This window comes from Monodelphis domestica, chromosome 5, assembly GCF_027887165.1.
Source record: "Monodelphis domestica isolate mMonDom1 chromosome 5, mMonDom1.pri, whole genome shotgun sequence".
Classification (NCBI taxonomy): Eukaryota; Metazoa; Chordata; class Mammalia; order Didelphimorphia; family Didelphidae; genus Monodelphis; species Monodelphis domestica.
Window position 1 is genome coordinate 206,896,558 of NC_077231.1, and position 23,262 is coordinate 206,919,819.

At 39.7% G+C, this 23,262-nt stretch overlaps 1 protein-coding gene across 1 annotated transcript in view; it reads left to right on the plus strand.

The window, feature by feature from the left end:
• The window catches only part of EXOC4 (exocyst complex component 4), a 940,142-nt gene that overhangs the window by 790,568 nt on the left and 126,312 nt on the right, over positions 1–23,262 (plus strand). The window contains exon 14 of the mRNA XM_001367316.5: positions 11,108–11,286. Within this exon, the coding sequence (XP_001367353.2) occupies positions 11,108–11,286 (179 nt within the window). The remainder of the gene's footprint in view (positions 1–11,107; positions 11,287–23,262) is intronic.

Consider the following 23,262-nt stretch of genomic DNA (forward strand, 5'->3'; position numbering starts at 1 on the left):
TCTAATGCAAATATTAATAATATGGAAATAGGTCTTGGTCAATGATACATGTAAAACTCAGTTAAATTGTTTATTGGCTATGGGAGGGGGGAGAAGGGGAGAGAAGGAATATGAATCATGTAACCATGAAAAAATATTCTAAATTAAATAAATAATTTTTTTTAAAAAATAAGAGTTTCTCAGGCAACCAGTATTCCTTTAAAGCAAATGTCTTTAATATGTACTGAAACTCAAAGAAAAGAACAGATTAAAAGTATAATGGCTCCTTTTCTAATGAAAAACAAGTGCTTGGAATGAAGAAAATACCAGTATTTATTTGAGATGGCTAAGATGGGTCCATTGATTGAAAGCCTTCAAGGTGTTTGTCAGTTATCTAGCTGCAGAAACCTGCTGCCTCTGTGCCCTTAGTTTAAGTGGATTACCCCCAAGCAAGATGGGACCATTAAAGATAAACCAGATAAATACACAAAATGTCCATATAGGTTATTTAAGTGAACAGATTATTAGCAATAAAATCATAGATCTAGAGACTGAAGTGAAGATTAACTAGTCCAACTTTTACTGATGAGAAAACTAAGGCCTAGATGATGTCAAGTGACTTGTACAAGATTACAGGGGTAGTTTGGTGGTTCCTAGGACTACAGATACTTTCCTCAGTGTCTCAGGGTCCTGCTTATTCCTAAATTTATACCTTCTCTGCCCTATGCAGATTTCATATATGCTGAACCTAATTTTTTTTTCCTGGCCCTCTTTCCCAACCTCTCCCAACTGCTTCCTTCCCAGCCATATCATCCCATCCTTCTCTCTCCACCTCCAGACTTTCAATTAGTTATTTGGTTCTGGACATGTTCAGCAGCTAGGTCAAGCCTTGTTTCTGTATGGGAAGCTTTAATACTACACCATAGTCAAGCGAGTTGTTCCTGAAGGGTAGGAGAAGGCAGAGAGTGTGTGGTTTATTTTATAAAGGTTTCTTTTATCTGTGATTTGACATATTTGCATTGTCTTCTCTTCCATTAATGCTATTAGAGTTGATTGTTCAGCCAAGACCAATTCTGTGGCCAGAAGTGATTTGTAAATGACTTGAAAAGGGTAGATGTGAATTACTAAAGACACGAGAAGGGAAAAGATCCACTGAAGTCATTAAAACCGCTTTTAGAGGCTGGGCATTTCATCTGATACACAGGGCAGAATCCCAGAAACAAGAAACTTTGCTTTTGCTTTTACTTTTGCTATTGATTTTTTTAAAGCCACTCCGCCAGATGTGTTGGGCGGCTAGGTGGTACAGTCGATAGAGCACTGGCCCGGGCGTCAGGAAGATCTGAATTTAAATCTGGCCTCAGACATTTAGTAGCTGTGTGACCCAGGGAAAAGGTCCCTTAATCCCTATTTGCCTCAGTTCCTCACCTGTACATTAGAGAAAACCCTATTGGGTCATGTAGAACTGGAAATGGCTAAACAATTGAACGATCACAACCAGGTACATCACCGTGTACCTTGTCCTGCGTTTTCTCTATCTTCAGAATGTTATCCAAATATTTGGCATTACCATGCCTCAAAGCAGTGTACTGAGAGAATTAAATGGAATAATTATTACTACATTGAACCTAAGCTAAGTTCACTGTGAAGAAAAAAGATGGACCAGAAACTCAAAAAATCAGTAGCACAGAACAAGGTATCAGAGGCTAACCAAAGGCAGAAACTGGAACTAGAACAGAAGACGAGTTGGGCCAGGTTACAGGCAGCCTCATAACTTCATTATGGTTAGAATCGGGCAACAGCATCCACGAAACTGAAGTAGCAGAGCCAGGCCCATGCGAGGCATCAGGGCCAGAATGATATAAACCAGAGTCAACGTCCAAAGCTTCGTCACAGAACAAGGTTCCAGTCAAGCAAGCTATGCATAGTAGAAGACATAGCACTAGAGTAACAGAGAGAGGCTGGTGTTCAATATTTTGTTAAAATCAGGACTCTGGTCCTTTGATTATAATAAAGTTTATTAGAATTTCTTAAATAGATAAGAGAAGAGAAATAGAAAGAAAGATGGAGAAAATGGGCCTAATCTAGCTACCCACGTGGCTCTTTCAGAAGCAGAGACAGGGAGAGCAAAAGCTTCCTGCTTCACACCCTTTCATCCTGTCTTTCATGTCCAGGTCAAATTCAGACTCACATACACAGATACACAGACAAAGCAGACAGACATCACCTGCACGACCCTGGAAAACAGGGGTGAGGGGATAGCATAAACTTCCCTCACACAGTTTTATGGCAGTCTGCTCACTTTGCTGTTTTTGTTCATCCTTGCCTTCCATCTTAGAATCAATCCTGTGTACTGGTTCCAAGGCAGAACAATGGTAAGGGCTAGGCAGTGGGGGTTAAGTGACTTGCCCAGGGTCACACAGCCAAGAAGTGTCTTGATCCCAGGACCTCCCATCTCTGAGCCTGGCTCTCTATCCCCTGAGGCACCTAGCTGTGTTCTAGTCTGCTCACTGTTGATGGACAGCATCGAGTCATGGACCTGACCCATTTATGGAGGAAAAGTTGGGGTTAAAAAAGAGTAACAAAGGCCTAATGGCAATATCAGGCATCAGATAGAATAGGCTTGGTGGGGATCTACATTTTTTTAAATTTACACACACACACATATTGAGGAATTTCTGTAGCCAGTTGAAGATAAAAGAATGAAGTACAAATGTAAATAGAGAGGAAGTAATGATTTCATGAAGTAAAAGGAACTGAATGATTGACCGTATTATCAAGATGTGGACAACAGCAGTTTTATCAAGTAGGTGAGAGTGGGAAGAGAAAAATAATCAATAACAAATAAGGAGGCTGTGATCAGACAGCCAGGGTAGTGAAATAAAGCTAAGATCATGATGGGGAAAACTTGAGGATCCTGTGAAAGTAATACTTAGATTTGGTACTTTCCCATGGTTTAAGGAGAGGTCAGCGTAGTGCAACTATAACTGTCTGAAAGATGGTAGAATGAGCAGTTGTGAAAAGCTGAGTGATAGATGAGAGAGTGATTATCACAACTCACAAGAATCAATTAGAGTCATTAAGGTCATTGATGGAGCCCTGATCTCTCTGCACCCTGTATCAATCTGATTTTCCATTTCCTTGCTACATGATCTTGGACAAACCACCTTTCTTTATTTCAAATTCTCCGACTATAGAATGAACCTTAATTCCTCCAAATTCAGTAGAATTTACTATCATCTGTGGCTTTAAGAACATGCAAATTTAGTTAGCAGACCTGCAAATAAATCGCATTCAGACTTTGTTAATGTGGTTGTTCTTTTTAGAATGAATGACACCTGCTACAAATATTTTTGAATGACTTAGTGGAAAAACTGCTGAACTTGAAGTCACAGAAACTAAATCAAATCTCAATTCTTCTATTTACTTCTTCTAGTTAATTTTAAGGTGATAAAAAGATAATTATTTGTTGAATATCCCTTGAGAAAGCCTGCTTGTTTCTTACTAATATCATTAAGAATGCTCTCAATCTATGTATTCATGTCTTTCATAAATTTTTTTTTATAGTTTGGAAATTGGTATATAGATTGGTAATTATTTTCTCTTAGTATTCATTTTTCAGTATTAATAAGATCCAAGATTTTTTTCATATATTTAGTATCTTCCCATTATCCAGAAGCTTTATAACTTCTCAGCATCCTCAAAATTACATCAACTTCCTTACATAAGTTTTCTAAACACAGTGCAATCCTGCTGCTTTTCTCATCTTTGTTCTCTTTAGTGCCTTTTATATATATCAGCACTTCAGGAACTGTGATGTTAAGATCCAGGTATGATGGTTCCACTGTCTTTCATGAAGAAAACAATTTCTCAAGATGGTTTTGCAGATATTTTCCATTTTTCTTCTTGTCTATAACTCTTCCTTCATCTTCATACTTAAATGCTCTTGGGATAATGATTTGGCGTTGGTTGGATATTTTGCTAAGCTTTCTTTAATGTGAATTTTACCTCCCACTATTTTTTCCCTGCCTTATGAGATGATTCTGTTCATAGTAGTCCATCATTCCTCATAAAATTTCACAAATGAGTTATATTTTAACCTTGTATTGCTTTTGGCAAGCATCTCTCTAAGGCACTCTTTAGGCTCTTTTGGTCTCCTTGTCATGTCAGTTAATTTTCATTGGTTAAGCTGTGATATAAAAATATGCTGTCATAAAAATGATAAATAAGAACCATATAAGAAATAAGGAAAGACCTATATAATGTGATATAAAATGAAATTGCAATCAGAACTATATACATACTGCCTGCAATTATATTAAGAAGGGAGGAAAGGAGGACAGAACCCCTGTCAAGACAGTACCACTTCAAGTAAGCCTAGAAAGTGACTCTGAACAAAAATGCTGCCTTTTCCTAAATGATTGCTTATTAAGTTGTTTTTGTTTTCCATTTTCAAAAGCCATGGGATTGGGAATCAGATTTTGCTTTGTGATATATATATAAAAACCTAACCACCTAACCATATATATATATATATATATTTATACACACACACACAGAGTGAGACATATACGTGTGTGTATATGTATATATATTTTTACATATATATGATGCATGACTAGAAATTGAAGGTTCTAAGTTTACACAACTAGGTACAGTATTACAGACATCACTTTGGTTCCCGTTTTTTTGTTTGCTTTTTTCATATAGGTCTTTCCCAAGATCATTAGATTGTGGCTTATGTCTGTGTCTAGCCTAGCTAAAGCACAAAGAGGCCATTTCCAGTAGGATGGCTACTTGGCAATAAATTAATTGACCATGGAAACTTAAGAAAACAAAGAAAATTCCAAAATAGTCCCCATTCTTTTGCAAAATGGCTGTGTTCCATGTCTGCTTTGATCATGGCATAAAGTAGAGCAGAGGCTGCCAAGAATTATAGTTTTTAGGCTATCTATAAATATTAATTTAATTATTAGTATCCTTAATGTGAAATGCTTATCCAGATACCATTATTAACATATAGAGAAACTGAACGATGTTGTTCTTGTTATGAACTCCTTATGAACTAAACCAAGAAATGAAAAGAAGTTATAGCTAAATTGATGGATAGATAACAGGTTGTTCTTGATGAAGTAAATAAAGGAGTTGACAGAGTTGATTTTATTATGTGTCCAAAGAAAACATAAAACATTACATGAGACATTTCATCATCTCATAATTCAATGCGCATAATAAGCATTTGCAAAAAGATAACCACGAGAATAACTGGAGATCCTACATTATCATCTTTGTGGAGGATGAAGTTGTCAAGAAATTTTTTGAAGAACTTTTTATGACCCTCAAAGAAAAACCAAAATCTAGCATATGTCAACAGGAAGAACTTTTTTATTGTTTTCTGATAATTTATATCAAGAAATCCTAAAATGAAGAGACACATTATTCTCAAAGGTATTTACTACTGTCTTGGAAGACATCCAACAAAAAGTCCAAATCAAAGAGGAATTCCCTAAAGATCAGTTGTGTCAAACTCAAAGAGAAAAGGGGGGGGGGGGCACTAAACCATACATAAGCATCCCTGCAGGCTACATATGCACTTAGAAAAACACATTAACATTATCCATGTTCTACTGTATTTTTATTTTTGTTGTCAAATAATCCACAATTACATTTAAATCTGGTTCTGGCACCACTCAAGAGCCTGCAGTCCACGGCAATTGTACTATAGAAGATAAGGTAATTTAGGTGCTGCTATTTTAAATTGACTTTGCAATGATTGTATCAAGCCACAGAACATTGCACTGAGATCCATGATCTAAGAGAAATCTATGATTATAATTTAACATAGGAAAAATCTTATAAAGAGTTCCAAGTACATTTGGATGCCCCTGAACATTAAGAAACCCTTACTTGACCCTGCAGTCCCTGCAAAATATCATCCGTATCTCCCCCTCTTGTCACAGTGAAACTTGTAGAAAATGCTGTCACTTTATCTTCCCTCAGTTTCTCCTCTCATTTTTCAGCATGTAGTCATCTGAATTCTGATCTCATCCCTCTACCAAAGCCATTTTTTCCAATTATCAGTGTTCTCTTCATTGCCAAACATTGGCTTTTTCTCAGTCATTATACTTCTTGATCTCTCTGAAGCATTTGACTCTTTTCTCCTAGATACTCTCCTCAACTGATTTTGTGATATTCTTCTCTGGATGCCTTGCCTACCTCTCTAAAACTCTTTCTCCAGCTTCCTTGCTAAATCATTATCCGTATTACCAAATTCTAATTGTGAATATCCAACCAGGCTTTGTCCTTAAGCCTTCTCTTTATATTCCCTCTTAATGCCTCATTCAGCTCCTTTCCATTACTAAACTCTCTCTGAAAATGACTCCCAGATCCAGCCATCCAGTCTCACCTTCTCCTAAATTCCCACATCACTAGCTACCTACTGGAGATTATCAGTCACACATCCTATAGGCATCTCAGACTCAAAGCAGAGCTCGTGATCTTCCCTCCGAGTCACACCGATTGGCTAGTTCTGTCAAGGACCCCATCATCTTTTCAGGATCACCACTTCAGACTCATCCTCGTGGCCAGGTCTTGTTGATTCCTCTTCCACCAGACCACTCCTAGGGGTCCCCTCTTCTCCCTTCGAGGCCAGCACCCTTAGTGTCTCTCCCCTAGTAGCTTCCTCGTTGGCCCGACGCCTGCTGCTTTCTCCATCCAGAGTCCCTCCTCCACACAGGTGCCAAAGGGATATGCCTAAAGTGCATCCCTAAAGGGCCTGACAGCTCATTTTTCTATTCAGTAAATGCAATGGCACCCTATTATCTCTAAGATCAAATTACAACTCTTCTGTTTGGCATTTAAAAGCCTACATAACCTAGCTGCAGCCTCGCTTAGCAGCCTTATTAGGCAGTCGTCCCATTCACGAATTCTATAGTCCAGCCAAAGCGGCCTGTGTATCGTGTGTCATCCCATCTGTTCATCTCTCATCGGTGTCCTTTTACTAAGCTGTTCCCCATGCCTGCTTTCCCTACCTCTGCCTTAGAGTTCCTGTTTTCCTTCCACGCTCTGCTCAAATGCTACTTGAGACCTCTCCTGAACATCCCATTTACTAGGGCCCACTTTCAAGAAAAGGGCGCATCTATCCTGGATAATTTTGTACGTATTTATTTTGCATATACAACTATAGGGACGTATTACCTCCAATAATAGCTAACATTTACAAAATACATTCGTAAGAGATAAGATTGGTTCTGATGCCGAGTATTGGCCATTCTGGAGGTATCCTGATAACCACATCTTCAGCAGTATCAGGTACCTGTGCTACTGACCCTACTTTAGCCCAACCACAGAACCTTTCTGATGTTGGGCTACCTTCAGAGCTATTGTCTTTCCCTCGCTGGGCTTTTACTGCCTATTTTCCTGTATTATAGACTCCCAAAATGTGAATTTACAAGGCTCTGCAATTCCTTTTTAGAAAATTGGCCGTGAAGCAACAAAAAAGTAAAGCATTTCAGAATTCTCTGGGTATAAGACCTCTCTACCACCACCTTGCACACACATACAGATCCTTAAAGGAATGGGTTTTCTGAGTAACTGGCTGCAGCTGTCGGTCAATTATTCTCAGTGTCATGGTTCCTGTGCTCTTTCCAGGTTGTTAAGGGATGATTACTGATTCCTGTCAAATGAGATGTCTACTATATATTCAACATGAGGCATTTTGTATTTTCTCAGTCTGTGGCTCTCAAGGCTTAGGAGGTTAAGCAAATTTTAGCAAGCCAAATGGAACACAGGCTAGGAATGCGATGCTAGAAGCATGCACAACAGACATGCCAAAAGTTTGAAGATCGCTGTACAAGCAGATTAACATTTTATATAAATATACTCATCTTGATTGTCACATCTACCTGGCTTTACACCTACATTCATAAAAGTGACCCTGAGCCTAATTTTCAAAGAAATTTGCCTCCTTGTTGCAACTTTTAGCTGTCAAGCACAAAAGTATTTTGTGTGTTATATCTATCAAAAATGATTAAGGAGCTAGAAGGATTGATGCATGCGGATAGACTAAGAAAACTAATTCTTTACAACTTGGCTAAGTGACAGCAAAATGGGAGATAGAAAAACTGTCTTCTGGGCTGAAGGACTGCAACAAAAGATGGGAAAATTGCTTAGCATGATCCCAGAAAGTGGATCTGTAAGCATTTAACTCAGAAAGCTTACTGAAAACCAAGAAAAAACTTCCGTTAGGGACAGTTGTCTTAATTAGCCTCCCCAGGAAATGAGAGATCTCCAGAGCCTGAAGTACTTTGGGATGTCTGACATAGCTTTCTAAATTTGGGTTGATAAGGTTTACAGTTTATGTATGAGTCATAGGTGATCTGTGCATGGACCAACCATCTAGGATGTCCCCGTATATGCACAAGTAAGGACATTTAATCCAGGCAATTATTATTTTTCTTAGAGAAGTACACATTTAAAGGAGCCACTGATGGGGTGGCAGGGATAGGTTTGAGAAAGAAGGGTCCAGATCTATATGATTGAGTTATTATAGGGAATTCCTAGTATGGAAATTCTGTTTATGGATGTTTGTATGTAACTCATATGTAATTTATATTCTTAGAGAAAAAAATGACACTGGAAAATATTTCTCTTAGAAATATAATCTGACTTATTTATTAAGTTTATATTATTGTATATTGTGGTTGTATATTATAATTATAATTATACTTTAAACTATTCACCTTCAGCAGTGATGATAAACCTTTTAGAGACCAAATGCCCAATCTGCAACCCTCATGCTGTGTGTGAGCTTCCCCCTTCCCCCAGGCAGGGGAGGGAGGAAGCACTCCCATTGGGCTGCTGGGTAGAGGGGCAGGTTATAAGAGAAATGTCCTTGGGCATGCATGGAGAGGGGGAGGAGAGCAGCCCCTCCGGCACATATGCCATAGGTTTGCCAACACCAGTGTAGAGGAACCATTGTCAAGGTCCCTAACCAATGCCTAGGGAATCAAAAGGCAAAAGTTCCAGGACTGAAGTGACTTTGCAGGATGAAGAGGTTCCTGGGGCATGATAGAGAAGTCTAGAGGAGGCTTATGTGTTCTTCTAAGGGAAATGCTTTTCTGGTTTCATTTAAAAATTTTTTTATCTTTTGTTCCACCAAATTATTTATTTTTATAATATGTTTTTTACTTTAAATATCCAATTAACTAACTCCTTCCCTCTCTCTCCCCTCCTCCCATTAGAGAAGGCATCATTCCACAAAAATATGTATATATAAAACAATGTCTTACCTACTGATCAGTTCTTTCTCTGGAGATCATTTTTGTCATTCTTGGTCACAATAAAGATTTTTTAAATTCTCAAATGTGCTCTATTCTTAAAATTTTCACTTTATTTTCTAATTTAGTCTCATGAGGGGTCAATAATCCCCCTGAATGGGTGAGAAATGACATGCCATCAAAAATCTCTTATATCAGGAAAAAATAAGAAATTGTCTTACCACTCTTACTGAACTCTGGATGCATTATTCTATCATTATAGACTATTTCTATCCCATTTGTGAGAAGGAAATAACTTTCCTTTGTGATTTTATTTTCTAGTCTAAAATGAGAGGAGAAACCTTCCTGGGGACATTGTATGTCTGTGTGTGTGTGTGTGTGTGTGTGTGTACATATATATGTATGTATTATATAGTCATAGCATTATAAACATCTCATAATTATTTTTTTTTCCAGTTAGGAATAGCAACTGAATTTATTAACTGACCTTATCAATTGATCAGTGCCCAATCTCAGTTGAATCTATTTTTGTTAATAGCTAACAGCATTATAAATCTCAGACCTTTGGCACAAATAGATATTTTCTTACTGGGACCATGCACTTCTGAACATTTGCACTTAGCACAAGAGCTTTTAGCTAAATCAATTGTACAAAAAATCAAGCCGTTCTCCAATTAATAAATGGGCAAGGTACATGAATAGGTGCATTTCAGTTAAAGAAATCAAAACTATTAATAAGCACATGAAAAAAGTGTTCTAAGTCTCTTATAATCAGAGAGATGCAAATCAGAACAACTCTGAGGTATCACCTCACACCTAGCAGATTGGCTAACATGATAGCAAAGGAAAGTAATGAAAGTTGGAGGGGATGCAGCAAAGTAGGGACATTAATTCATTGCTGGTGGAGTTGTGAATTGATCCAACCATTCTGGAGGGCAATTTGGAACTATGCCCAAAGGGCGATAAAAGAATGTCTGACCTTTGATCCAGCCATAGCACTGCTGGATCTGTACCCCAAAGAGATAATGGACACAAAGACTTGTACAAAAATATTCATAGCTGCGCTCTTTGTGGTGGCCAAAAACTGGAAAATGAGGGGATGCCCTTCAATTGGGGAATGGCTGAACAAAATGTGGTATATGTTGGTGATGGAATACTATTGTGCTCAAAGGAATAATAAAGTGGAGAAGTTCCATGGAGACTGGAACAACCTCCAGGAAGTGATGCAGAGCGAGAGGAGCAGAACCAGGAGAACATTGTACACAGAGACTGAGTACACTGTGGTACAATCGAACGTAATGGACTTCTCCATTAGTGTCAATGCATTGTCCCTGTACAATCTGCAGGGATCTAGGAGAAAAAACACCATTCATAAGCAGAGGAAAAACTGTGGGAGTAAAACACCGAGGAAAAGTAACTGCTTGACTACAGGGGTTGAGGGTACATGACTGAGGAGAGACTCTAAATGAACACTCTAATGCAAATACCAACAACACGGAAATGGGTTCAGACCAAGGACACATGTGATACCCAGTGGAGTCGCACGTTGGCTAAGGGAGGGGTGGCGGGAGGAAAAGAAAATGATCTTTGTTTCCAATGAATAATGTTTGAAAAATGACCAAATAAAATAATGTTTAAAAGGAAAAAAAACAAGGTAAAAAAAATAGACAGAAATACTTAGTAGTATCCTCACACTGAAAACTGGAGACAGTAATACCTAATAGAAGGAGAATGATAACAATTCATCTTGTCTTGTTATAGGACCAGCATGTTAAATGTGAACTAAATAGTCTTTCCCCATTTCTAAAATCGTCATACTATTTGGTGATGTATGTTATCAATTTGTATTGCAGGGCAGCCTTTGGCAAGGAGTCTGAAGTTCTAATTGGGAACCTCGGTGATAAATTAATCCCACAACAAGAGATCCTACGTGACGTCAGTGATCTGAAAGCTTTGGCCAACATGCATGAGAGCTTAGAGTGGTTGGCAGGACGAACAAAATTAGCTTTATCCAATCTTTCAACATCTCAAAGTAAGTGCCTGATTCTCATTGTCCCATTTAGGGTTTGGCTTAAAGGCCAGGTAGGATCATTTCATTTAGACTTGCAGATAACAGGTAAAAATGCACCTCCCAATGGTCTACTCTGTTGAAAAACTCCACTTAACCTTCTTCAAAGGACAACTCACTTGTCACTCCCTGGACGATGTCTTTCTTGAACCTTACCAAAGTATTAGTGCTCTGTCTCTGTTGAAATTACTTTCAATCACTATATCGATCTGTCTACCTACCTATTTTTCTGTCACTCGGCCTATCTAGATATCTATATCTCTGTGGACACACACAGAAAAATAATACTTCCCACATAGTAGGCACTTAATAAATGTTGACTGAATTGAAGTACAGTTCTATTTTTGTTCTCAGATTTCTTTGTGACCTTAGGAAAACAACTATTTCCCTATTCCCATATGTAGTATAGAAAGCCAATGGGGCCTGTTTTAACACAGCTTTTATACTAAACTTCAGAAATATGTATCAGTTGAGACCTAACTGGAACATCTCACAGAAAGTAGTAGAAGTAGTAGAAAACTGTATTTTTCATTCTTACCACAATACATTAAAAAATAGAAACTTGAAGAAAGGAATTGTATATAAGTATTTGATATAGGATAATTCAGAAAACAATTAACTAGAAAAAACAATTTAGAAGAAGAGAAAAATAAAGTTTGAAAATAAAGACAAAAAGAAATTATCTTGTTCAAGAAATAAAGGAGTAATTAAAAAATACCACAAGGTTGCTCCTTATAAGATGAGAGGAGAGAGGGAAAGCAAAGGGGAGACAAAGAAGATAAAGAAAGTCTATTCTGAAGTGAATGTTAGGATAAACTATTAAAAGAGTGTTAGAAGTAAAGTGGTGGGGGCAGCTTGGTGGATGAGTAGATAGAGAGACAGGCCTAGAGATGGGAGGTCCTGGATTCAGCTCTAGCCTCAGACACTTCCCTAGCTGTGACCATGGGCAAGTCACAACCCTTGGTTCCAGTCTAAAATGAAGGGGGGGAAGATTATGGGGACACTGTATATATGTATACATGTATATATATGTATATACATATATATGTATATATGTGTATACACATATAACATTATAACTCTCTCATGACTGCCTTTTTCCAATTAGGAAAAGCAACAACTTTATTATCTAATCTTATTAATTAATCTGTTTTTGCTGGTGGCTAATAGCATTACGATCTATCTCGACTTTTGACGCAAACTGATTTTTTCTTTTTGGGACTGTGCACTTCTGAATCTTTGAAGCTAACACAATACACAGTATTGATACTAAGATGGAAGATAAAGGTATTTTGGTTTAATTTGTTTGTTTGTTTTTTTTTAAAGAAGAAGCAGTAAAGTGTTTTCATTATACCTTGGTTTCTTTCTTCAAATTCATAATAAATTATCATACTAATAATATAGTAATAATAATAGTTGACCTTTTTAATAGACTTTAACAATTCACAAAGCACTTTGTATACATCCTGTTTTTCAAATTCCATAAGGTAAGGGGTAAATTTAGGGGTTATTGACTGAATATATTATACTAGTGGTCTCCAAGGATTAATTCAATCCCAATAAAAATACTCAAGTCAGTCTTGGAATTTTATGGTGGTTTAATTACAATAGAGGGAAGGAATTAAGAAGAAGAAGAAGAGAGAAAAGGGTATAAGATTTCTCTGGCCTAGCCTAAGCCAAGGGAAGTTCAGAAAACTCAGCCACGAGGCCTCCTCAGAAGATTAAAACTAGCTTGGCTTCCAGCCTGGAGGTCTACTCTAAGATGAGGGACCTCCTAAGAGGATAGTGCCTTTAGGAGGTAAAGGAGAAAGGAATCAGCCTCAATCACTCAACCAGGTCACTCAGGGAAGACACCCCACCTAATCCACGCTACCAAGCTTCTCCCAGTTACCTCACCAGCAAGCCCAAAACTGCCAAGACACCCAGCATGCTGCCACCAGTCACACTTGCCAGAGTGAGAGCCACGTCTCTGTGAAAGAGCCTGGAGAGAGGAAGTGACGCGAAATATATAGACTGTTCTTTATATCACTTCCTGCATCTCACATGTACCAATGGTAGCTTAAGCTTGACTTAGGACAGCCTATGGGGTCTGTCAGTTGTTTTTTTATTTGTCACTTACTAGCACATGTCTGTCATAGGCCATCCTCCTCAACACTTAATCCTTAAGTAGGGGTATATACATTCTTGGTTGCTAGACTAAGCAGGGTGGAGTAAATCTAAAATTCACAATAACAACTCTGTAAGATAAATAGTAAAGATATCCTTGTTACAGGCAGTAAGTTGCTAAATTATGAAGTCAAGCACAGGTCTTCGGACTCAAAAGACAACAGCATTTTACTACACCACAGCTGCCTGGCCATTTACAACTTTCCTTTGACATAATGGTCAGCTGATTAACCATAGTTCAAGGAATTCCTCCTTTCAATGAGAGTCATAGAAGCTAACCAGGGGGAGATAGTTTCCTGGGCTACAATGACAATAGACAGAGAAATGTTTCCAGATAGGATACTTTATGAGAGTCTTTGGGCCTGTAAGTCTCTGCTTCTTCACCAAAGGATGCCAGACAGACCAAAGTAAATAGGCTTAAATTTCTGTAGAAGAAAGGTGCATGAGAGATGAGAGTTCTAAGGCTGTGGAATTCTAAAAGGGACTTCTGAAAAAGAATCATATAGTTTTCCCTGTGGGATCCTTAAGAACAAAAGGCACTTCCATTTCAGTGTGTCCAAAAGTTTTGCTTGAAAGCTGGATGTTAGGAGGATGACTTCTCAAAGGGTGCTTAATGAGTCTGTAATATTGGAAACTGTATTGCAAGGCATGGAATACAGCAAAGAGTTAAATCTGGACACCCACATACACATTTCAGAAAAGCCCTGATGTCCCTTTGTTAATTGTGAAATAAACACTTAATGTCACCCTCCCTGTCATCTCTCCTGCTTCAATGCAAGGGCTACTTGGGTGTTATAGCATCAGTAATTGTATGAACTCATCTCGTGTGTAGGCCATCTGCCCCTAGGGGACAATTACCTAGTGTTTCCAATAATGCAGCATTCCAAATTTGATGTGTTCTGGACTAGAACTGCTCCACAAAACAATATAATAGATAACCTTGATAGCTAACTGCCGGGTGATTCACACATGCTAACCTAGAATCAACTGTTTTCAGATGGCAAGAGATGCTCTCTGAGCTAATGCTCAACTTTGTAATTGCACAATTTTGCCTGTTGTGTTCATGTCACTAAGAGCACCCTGGTGCCATAGATGTCCAATTCGTGTCTTTAATCACCTGCGTGATTCTGACAAAGACCTATTCTACCAAACCTGTTAACACTTCTGATGTACTCAATTCCATTTCATAATATAAGTAGCATGCTCTCAGTTGTTCATTTCAAGGTAATTATTCCACCCAGTGAGTGATTTAAGTAACTGTCATCATTCTGATGTTCACTGTGGAACACCCCAAGTGAACAGTGATCACTTCTTTTATTGTCTTTGCTAAACCAAAGCTTCAAGTGATTTGGTTTATCCTTCTCCCAAGTCCTGCCCATCCTGTCTTCCCTGTCCCATGGCACCCTAGAACTTTATAGGCAGAAAAGAGCAACAGATGTGGAGCCCTGGTTTGGAAGCCAGAATTCCCACTTGCTCTGGAATCTTGGGCAAATGGCTTTAACCTCTCTGGCCCTCAGAGAAGGTAGGATCAGATAACCACTCAGATCCCTTTTAGCATTAAATTATCCCCCTCGGCTGTTTCTAGGTGGGTGAGACTTCAGGAGGAGAGTCCCATGATGCCACATGATGACCTTACTTATATCCACATGTAGGAAAAATGTGCAAACAGAGAAAATACTTTGGATAGTCAGACGTAGGACTGAAAGAAGGATTCTCATTCACCTTGTAAGGAATGGACATGCCTTGACCAGGGAATAGAGTAGACTACCTTTTCTGAGGTATTGCCTGCTGAATTCTTTAGTAACAGACTGAATTTTGACATGTCTTCTTTTTAATTTATTTCTATCTTTCCTAAATACTTCATGTCTAAACTGCCCAAATCCAAGTCACCTTTTGATCTTAATCCATAATTACACTGCTTTGTACAGTCTGTGTTCTCCCTTGACTCTCCTGAGTGGTTCTTTCTTGAGCTCAGCATAGCTGGGTGAGCCATGCCAAAAGTCCACCAATTCCTGGGCCACATTTTGTTTACATTTCATATTACCTCCTAGCTCAAGTTCTTTCCCTAGTTTTCTCTTATATATGTTCATATGCATGTAATTCTATATTCTAACATTTATCTGCATCTGTACACATGTAGAGTCAGTCTGCTCAAAGAAGGAGTTTCTAGCCTGCTGTTTGTCTCTGCACTGTTTTTTTTTTCATATTGAGAAGAGTGTATTCTATACTTTTGTTTAAAGCCTTGTACTTGCTTAAGGATGGATTTCATAGAACAAACAGTATGGCTGAAAGCAAGCTTGAATTCAGCTCATCCATCTTACTCCTTTAGGCAGGACCACACTTTATTATCTCTTTTTGATCATTTATTTAAAGCTCATCAGGAATTGAGATTCTGTAAGCTACCTTGATGGCTAGTTCTGATAGTTAATTTGCTCACCATCTAAAAAGGTTGTCTTTATATTTTTCTATGACAACTGCCTTTGTACTTGGTGCTAAACTTATTTCCCCTGTTTGGTCGTCCTCCGAAATGGAAAACAAATGATGAGCGTTCTCCCTATCGCATGTCTGAAACCTCCTCTCAGAGGCCGTGTAGTTCAACCTATACTGGACCAAGAACCCATCTGCAATATGCCCGACAAATACTCATCCCGCTTTTATTTGAAAACCTTTGGTGAAGAGAAGCTCCATGCCTCCCAAGCTCCTTCCCTTTAGAACCACCCTCATGAACAGGAAGTAGCTTCTACCATCGCTCTTACCTCTAACTTCTGGGGCCAAATGGCACAAGCCTATTCCTGGCTTTTGGCCTACTTCCTTCAAGTAATCTTCATACATCATGGCCTCGAGGCTCTTCTCTGTCCTGGCTGGCCTCCTCTAGATATGCTCCAGCTTATCAGTGTCTTCCTTAAGCTGAGGTGCTGAGAACTGAGCATGGAATGAGACCAGAGTACAGCGGGGCCAGCAGGGCCCTATTTCATGCAGGCTCTTACTGGGGCCAACGTGGCATTAGCTTTTTGCTTTGCCCCATCTCACCACAGACCCATGGAGCTTATAGTCTACTAAAATTCCCAGGAAAGCCGTTGCCTGACTATTTAGCTCTCCTCGTCTCATACTTCTTTACCTACTGTTCACTTCATGAATCTGCTTTCTCTCCTCAAGTCCTCGCCTTCATCTCCATCGCTGAGAAGAGCGCCCCCATGCCCCTGAGGGCCTCAGTTTCTGGTCCACAACCTCATCATCCTTGTCAGTGCTTGTGACATTTCTTCCAAAAGTATCTTTGGTGCCCAAGTAAATCACCAAAGGGCGTAGTGTTCATCAAAACTGACAGACCCAGGGAGGTCCTTCATCATACCCTGGGAAGACAGCAGCCCTCTATTGCTGTAATCAGGCCAACAGACAGCTGCCTCATTACCCCTCAGCAGGCAGTCACCTCATCAATCTGTGCATCTCCTCTCCCCTGACCCTTAACTGAATGATCTTTCACCTGTCATCCCTGGTAGATCCGTATTATCATTCCTTGTAGGGCCAGCAGCTGCTCCCACCTTATTGGAGAAGAACCTTCTGCCTAAATAAATGTTCACTGTTCCTTTTTCTCTCATTCTTTTAGCTTCCTGATAGAGGTCATTTTTCCCTTTTGCCTCTTCAGAGTCCTTTTTTCTTTTGTTTTTGTTTTTAAAAAATGCAATCTCTTCTGTTTTTTGTTTTTGAATAGTTCATTTTTCCTAGGAATATGGAGATTAGAGAGGCATTCTTCAAGTAACTTCTACCTTCTCTTCTAGACTGGAAACCAGGCTGATAGCCTCTATTCTAGGAGAAACAGCCAACATACTAAAGCCTCTGCTTAGAGTTTGTCCACAGATTAAACAACTTCTGGGGTTGGTTGGTTGGTTGGTTGGTTGCTTTTAGCATTGCTCTTTTCTGAACTCACAATAAGTTCTAGAACTTTCTCTTAAAATATGATTTCAATCATGAGGCTGGCAGAACCTTGGTCCACCTACAGATGAGGAACCTGAAGCTTGTAAAGATTGAAGGGTTCAAGGAGATCTCATAGCTACTTTGTGGCAGAGAAGTGACTAGAACTCAGGTCTCTTTTCAGCAAATCAAGTGTTTTATCTATTGTGCCATAACTGATCACTTTTAAGTTCAGCAAAAAGAAGACTTCCTGGAGATCCTAGCATTCTGATAATTCCTGTCAATGTTATATTGGTGTTTTAAAATAACCCATCTCTATTGCTATTGTGTATTCAGCTTGTTACCTTTCCTCCCTACTCCCCCTCCCCCCCTTGTAATTTTCTGGCATCCAAATTCCATCTTCATATAATTTTGGTTGTCAATAGGTTTATCCAGTCCACTTACTTCTGTATCATCTTAAAAACATTTACAAGTCTATGACCAGGGTCAATGATAAAGGTTTTAAATAACACCGACCCATTAGAACATTAGTGGTAGTCTCTTGGTGACCGAGAATGACTATTGTCTTTGTGCAGTTTCATCTACGGTGTACCCTCATGTGGCTTTGGAGTCCAAAGGCTGAGGCGCACAGTTTGTGGCACGTGGGGCCTGGGGCGCCGGTTGTTACGGGAGGTGCGGTTGTGGCCTGGTGTCGGCGTTCACGCGCAGCGGCAAGACGTCGACGTTGTTCATCTTCAAAGGAGGTGGCGGCATGGTGAATGTGGGTTCTCCAGCTGCTTCTGTCAGAGGCAGTGAGTTCTAGTTGCTTTGGTGTAATGCCAGCCCACTTCAAGTCTGACTTTAGCTGATCCTTGAATCTTTTCTTTGGTCGGCCTTGTTTCCTGAGTCCAGCTGACAGTTCACCATAGAATACCTGTCTTGGTATTCACTGTGGGTCCATGCGGATGACGTGTCCAGACCATCGTAGCCGGGCTTTGAGGACCAGGACTTTGATGCTGGTGGAGTTGGCTCTGTCGAGGACTTCCTGATTGGTGATTCAGTCCTGCCATCGGATCCTCATGATTGACCGGAGGGAGCGTTGGTGGAATTGCTCCAGCTGTTTCATGTGCTTCCGGTACAGTGTCCATGTCTCACACCCGTACAGGAGCGAGCTGAGGACCACTGCGTTATACACTTTGAGCTTCGTCACAGTGCTTACACCTCTGTGTTGGAGTACTTTGCAGCGCAGCCTCCCGAGTGCCTGGCTGGCCTTTTGGATCCTGGCATTAATCGCATGGTCTAGGGACCCGTCGTTGGTGATAGTGCTGCCCAGGTACTTGAAAGTGTTGACGTTAGAAAGCTGCGTGCCGTCGATTGTAATGCACGGCTGGTTCGTTGGCCTCCCTGGTGCAGGTTGGAACAGTACCTCTGTTTTGCTGAGGCTGATAGTCAGGCCAAACAGTTTTGTTGCGGTGGAGAACCTGTCCACAATGGTTTGGAGATGATTTTCTTGGTGGGCCATGAGAGCACAGTCATCTGCAAAGAGAGCTTCCAGGATGAGTCTCTCTGTTGTCTTTGTTTTTGCAGTCAGGCGGCGAAGGTCGAATAGTGAGCCATCCAGACAGTATTTGATGCAGACGCCCAGGTCTAGATCCATCACAGCATGTCGTAATACTTGGGTGAAAAATAGGTTGAATAGTACTAGAGCGAGGACACAGCCTTGTTTCACGCCATTGGAGATGTTGAAGCGATTGGAAGTCTCTCCACCAGATAGGACTTTCCCTGTCATGTCGACATGAAAGAGCTGGATCAGTTTGATGAATTTTGCTGGGCAACCGAGCTTGCTGAGGATCACTCACAATGCGTCCCTGTTCACTGTGTCGAACGCCTTTGTCAGGTCTATGAAGACAATGTAGAGACTCAGGTTCTGCTCAAGGCATTTTTCCTGCATTTGCCTCACCGTGAAGACCATGTAGATGGTGCTGCGATCTGGTCGGAAGCCACATTGTGATTCAGGCAGGTTCTGCTCTGAAACAGATGACAGGAGTCTGTTGAGTATAACACAGGCGAGGATCTTTCCAACAGTGGAGAGTAGTGAGATGCCTCTGTAGTTGTCACAGGCTGCTCGTGAGCCTTTGTTCTTGTATAGGGCTACGATGGAGGCATCTCTGAGTTCTGGGGGCATGTCTTCCTCTTCCCATACGCTGGTCAGCACTATATGGAATGCCTGGAGCACCTTTCCATTTAAGTCCCATCTGGGTCGCATCGTTTCTGGGGTGTATGGGGTGCTCAGGGAGGGGTAGTATCTCTGGTATGGAAGGCTTGTCGTACCCTCCTAGGGCAGCTTTCCAGCCTCTGACCCCCACCTGACACCCAGCTCTCACTTGTGGCTCCCAGTAGCTGCTAGCATGTGGCAGCGGCCACACCCCAGGCAAAGGCTTTGACAGACCGGCTAAACCTTGTGAGGGTAGCCATCGGGTCATTAGAACATTAGACAGTCATAAACCCACCTAGGTTTATCCTGAGTAATTGGTAACCACTTCGATTGTCTCCAGGCAATAAGATTCCTGCTCCATGCAACTTTGTTCTGTGACTTCAGAGCTTATTCAAGATATGTGATGTTCCTCCTACACCACTCAGTACTACAAAGCCGGTTACTCTGCCATTGAATTAAATTAGTCTCATGACTAAGACCCTAGATTTGGGGAGGCCCAAAAGATTGAGGGAATTGCCCAGGGTTAAAAGTGGCAGAGTTTGGATTTAAAGCCAGGTCCAGTGACTCCAATTCTAGTGCCCTTTCATCTCATTATATGAGTAAAAAGCCATTTTGGCAGCTTTGGTCTCTTCTGGGTGATTAAAGTGGAAATTTAATTTGATTTATTATGTAGATTAGGTATTATGTAATATGTCACATATTTTCTGATCTATAGAATTATGTGTTAATTTATTTGACATTATATCATAATATATGAGTATAATCATTATATATTATTATATGATTTATCTTAATATCTTCTCAGATATTCAAGTCGACTAGTTATGTAGTCTCTCATTTCCAGCATTCACTCATTTGCATTTTTATAAAATGATTATTATGTTTGTTCTTTTTCAATTTTGAGAACTTTCCAAGAAGCTGCCTACCAACTCCACAGTAACAGATATTAGCTTCTTAAGTAACAATGCTAGGTCCTGTGCGCCTGGGCCCTTCTGATATACCTAAGTACATATTCTAACTTAATGAATTTCTCATAAGCATTTTCTTTTCCTTTCCAAATGGACTTTCCCCCTTCTCCTCACAGTTCACTCTTGTCCAACCAGGTACCTCTTTCTGATTTATGATGAATTTATTTTACTAAATGTGTGATTTCACTGCTATCTGGAGCTCCATAAGAGGAAACTATTTAATAATCTTTTTTAAATCTTTACCATCTGTTTTAGGATTATGGTAAGGGAGAGGCAATAGGGATTAAGTGACTTGTCCCAGGTCACCCAGCTAGGAAGTATCTGAAGCCAGATTTGAACGCAGGACCGCCCATCTCTAGGCCTGTCTCTCTATTCACTGAACCCCCTCACTGCCTCTCCCTCTCCTACTGTCAATCAGCACCTGCTCTGCAGCTAATTGTCTTAGTTACACCCAGGGTCACAGTGGCCACCTGTGGCAGAGGTCTCGCCCACTGGGAGGCCAGCTCTTTGTTCTCTGTCTTTCTACATTGTAGGCTAACCTCTTCCTCCTGGCATGCGATGCTATTGATGGTGAATCAAGTGCCGTGGAGGCAGATTTGGCCCCAAACACCAGTGTAGAGGCAGCCACGTGCATTTACTTCCTGAGCTGGCGTGAAACTTGTCCCTTCCTAAACATCTCCAAGCATCCTGCTGTAAGCTTGTTTACATTTCTGCCTCTGAGTAGTGATATCCTCCAAGAAGGCACTAATAGAGCCAGACTTACACCAGTCTTTTCAGACACAGCCAAACTAATGCAAAAAAAAAAGAACTAGGTCGGCTGTTTTCCCAAAGCAAAATAGTAAGAAAGGTAGCCAGTTTCCATTGTTTTTTACACAAAATTGGAGATCAGCAACTGATTTTAAAAGTTAAACTTTTACTGAGAAATGTCACTTTATAGACTCCAAAATGATTTAGCTTCTTGGTCTCCTATATATCTTTGTAACTGGAAATTGCTTTGTAGTTATTTTACTTCTCATTTTTTCCATTCTTGGAGGAGTAGATTTGTCTTGTTTCCCCTATTTTAAACACAGGGCACAAAGATTTTAAAATGGTGTAATGAAAAGAGCCCTGGCTTGGGAATCTGGGGAATTTTAAATTCTGGTCCTATGCTCTTGGTTGTTGTCTCTCTTTCCCTCTATACTTTTCCCTTTTCCCCTGATCTGCACTAAGCAACTGTATAAAATTAGGCAAGTCCCTTCTCACCTCCATCCATTTTGTCATTTGTAAAATGAGAAAACCATACACTCATCACCTAATTCCCTTTCCAGTTCTATGCTTCTGTTCTGAAATTTAGAAGCTGCATAGGAATAATAACGCATCTTTTCTTGGTGCTTCTTAGATTTACTCTCAACCTAATCTGATTAAAAATGAAATGATAAGGGGCAGCTGAATGGCTCAGTGGATTGAGAGCCAGGCCTAGAGATGAGAGGTCCTAGGCTCAAATCTGGCCTCAGACACTTCCTAGCTATGTGACCCTGGGCAAGTCACTGAATCTCTATTGCCTAGCCCTTACCACTCTTTGGCCTTAGAACCAATACACAGTATTCATTCTAAGATGTTAGGTAAGGGCTTTTTAAAAAATTAAATGCTCTCTTACCGCTTCCCAAACTGTTATCAGTGAAGTCATAAAATATCTCTTTATGTTAAAGTCTGAGAATGCCAAACTAGTTAGTTAAAAGTGAAACTTTCTGTAAAATATCACCCTCAAAATTAGAAAAGACCCAGCTGGTCTATATTCACTCTTGATCAAGACTTAGTGACTTTCTATTTTGTATTATTTTGTCTGATTTAAGGATTCCTAAAAGACAAAGTGGGAGCTGTACTGTAGAGTCAAAGCTTTTGTCGTGCTTTAATCATTAATGAATTCTAAAATAGAAACCCATAGATATCTTTCTACATAACTACATAAATGACAGTAGCAATTTGCTTAGCCAAGATCCCATGAGGTATTGCCCAGTTTCAACTGTTTTTCTTGAACCATTAGACAAAATATTCCCTTTCCTAATTCCAATGGATTATTATTAAGTAAAGCCCCTTGTATGGTAATTCTTTCTCGCTCAGGTATTTACAAGTTTCAAATATTTGTAGACTGTTATCAGATCCTCTTTAGTCATTGCTTAGCCTAGCTGTACATATTTAGTTTCTGTAATCTTCTTTCCTGAGTTAGGCTTCTTGTGCCTTTAATCATTTTCTATTCTATTCTTTTTCATTTTCTCAAGCTGACTCATTTAGAAATTTCCTCTTCTTTTGCCTAACCTCTACAGGTCTGTTTTTATTTCTCTGTTCTTACCGCTATTGGCCATACCTTCTAATTCAGTGTCCTCTTTTAATTCCATTATCTTTCTGCTCACTGAGAAAATCACCATTTAGCATTATACTTTTGTGTCTGAGTTTTCAGCCCATTGTCAAGCCGAATGACTTTGTCCTCATCTAAGCTAATTGGAACCAATTTTACTTGTAAATTTTTATGAACTTTTATCAAATGTTTTTCTAAAGTCCAAATATATATCTACGTTGTCTTTCCTTTCAGAGTTAATCGTATTATTTTGTGGGGGGAAGAAGTACTGAGTGGTAATTTTATGATGATTCATCCTTATTATTCTTCAGGCTTAATTGAAGTTTGTTCAAATATAAAACCTCAATGAAATGTAAGTTAAGGGAAAA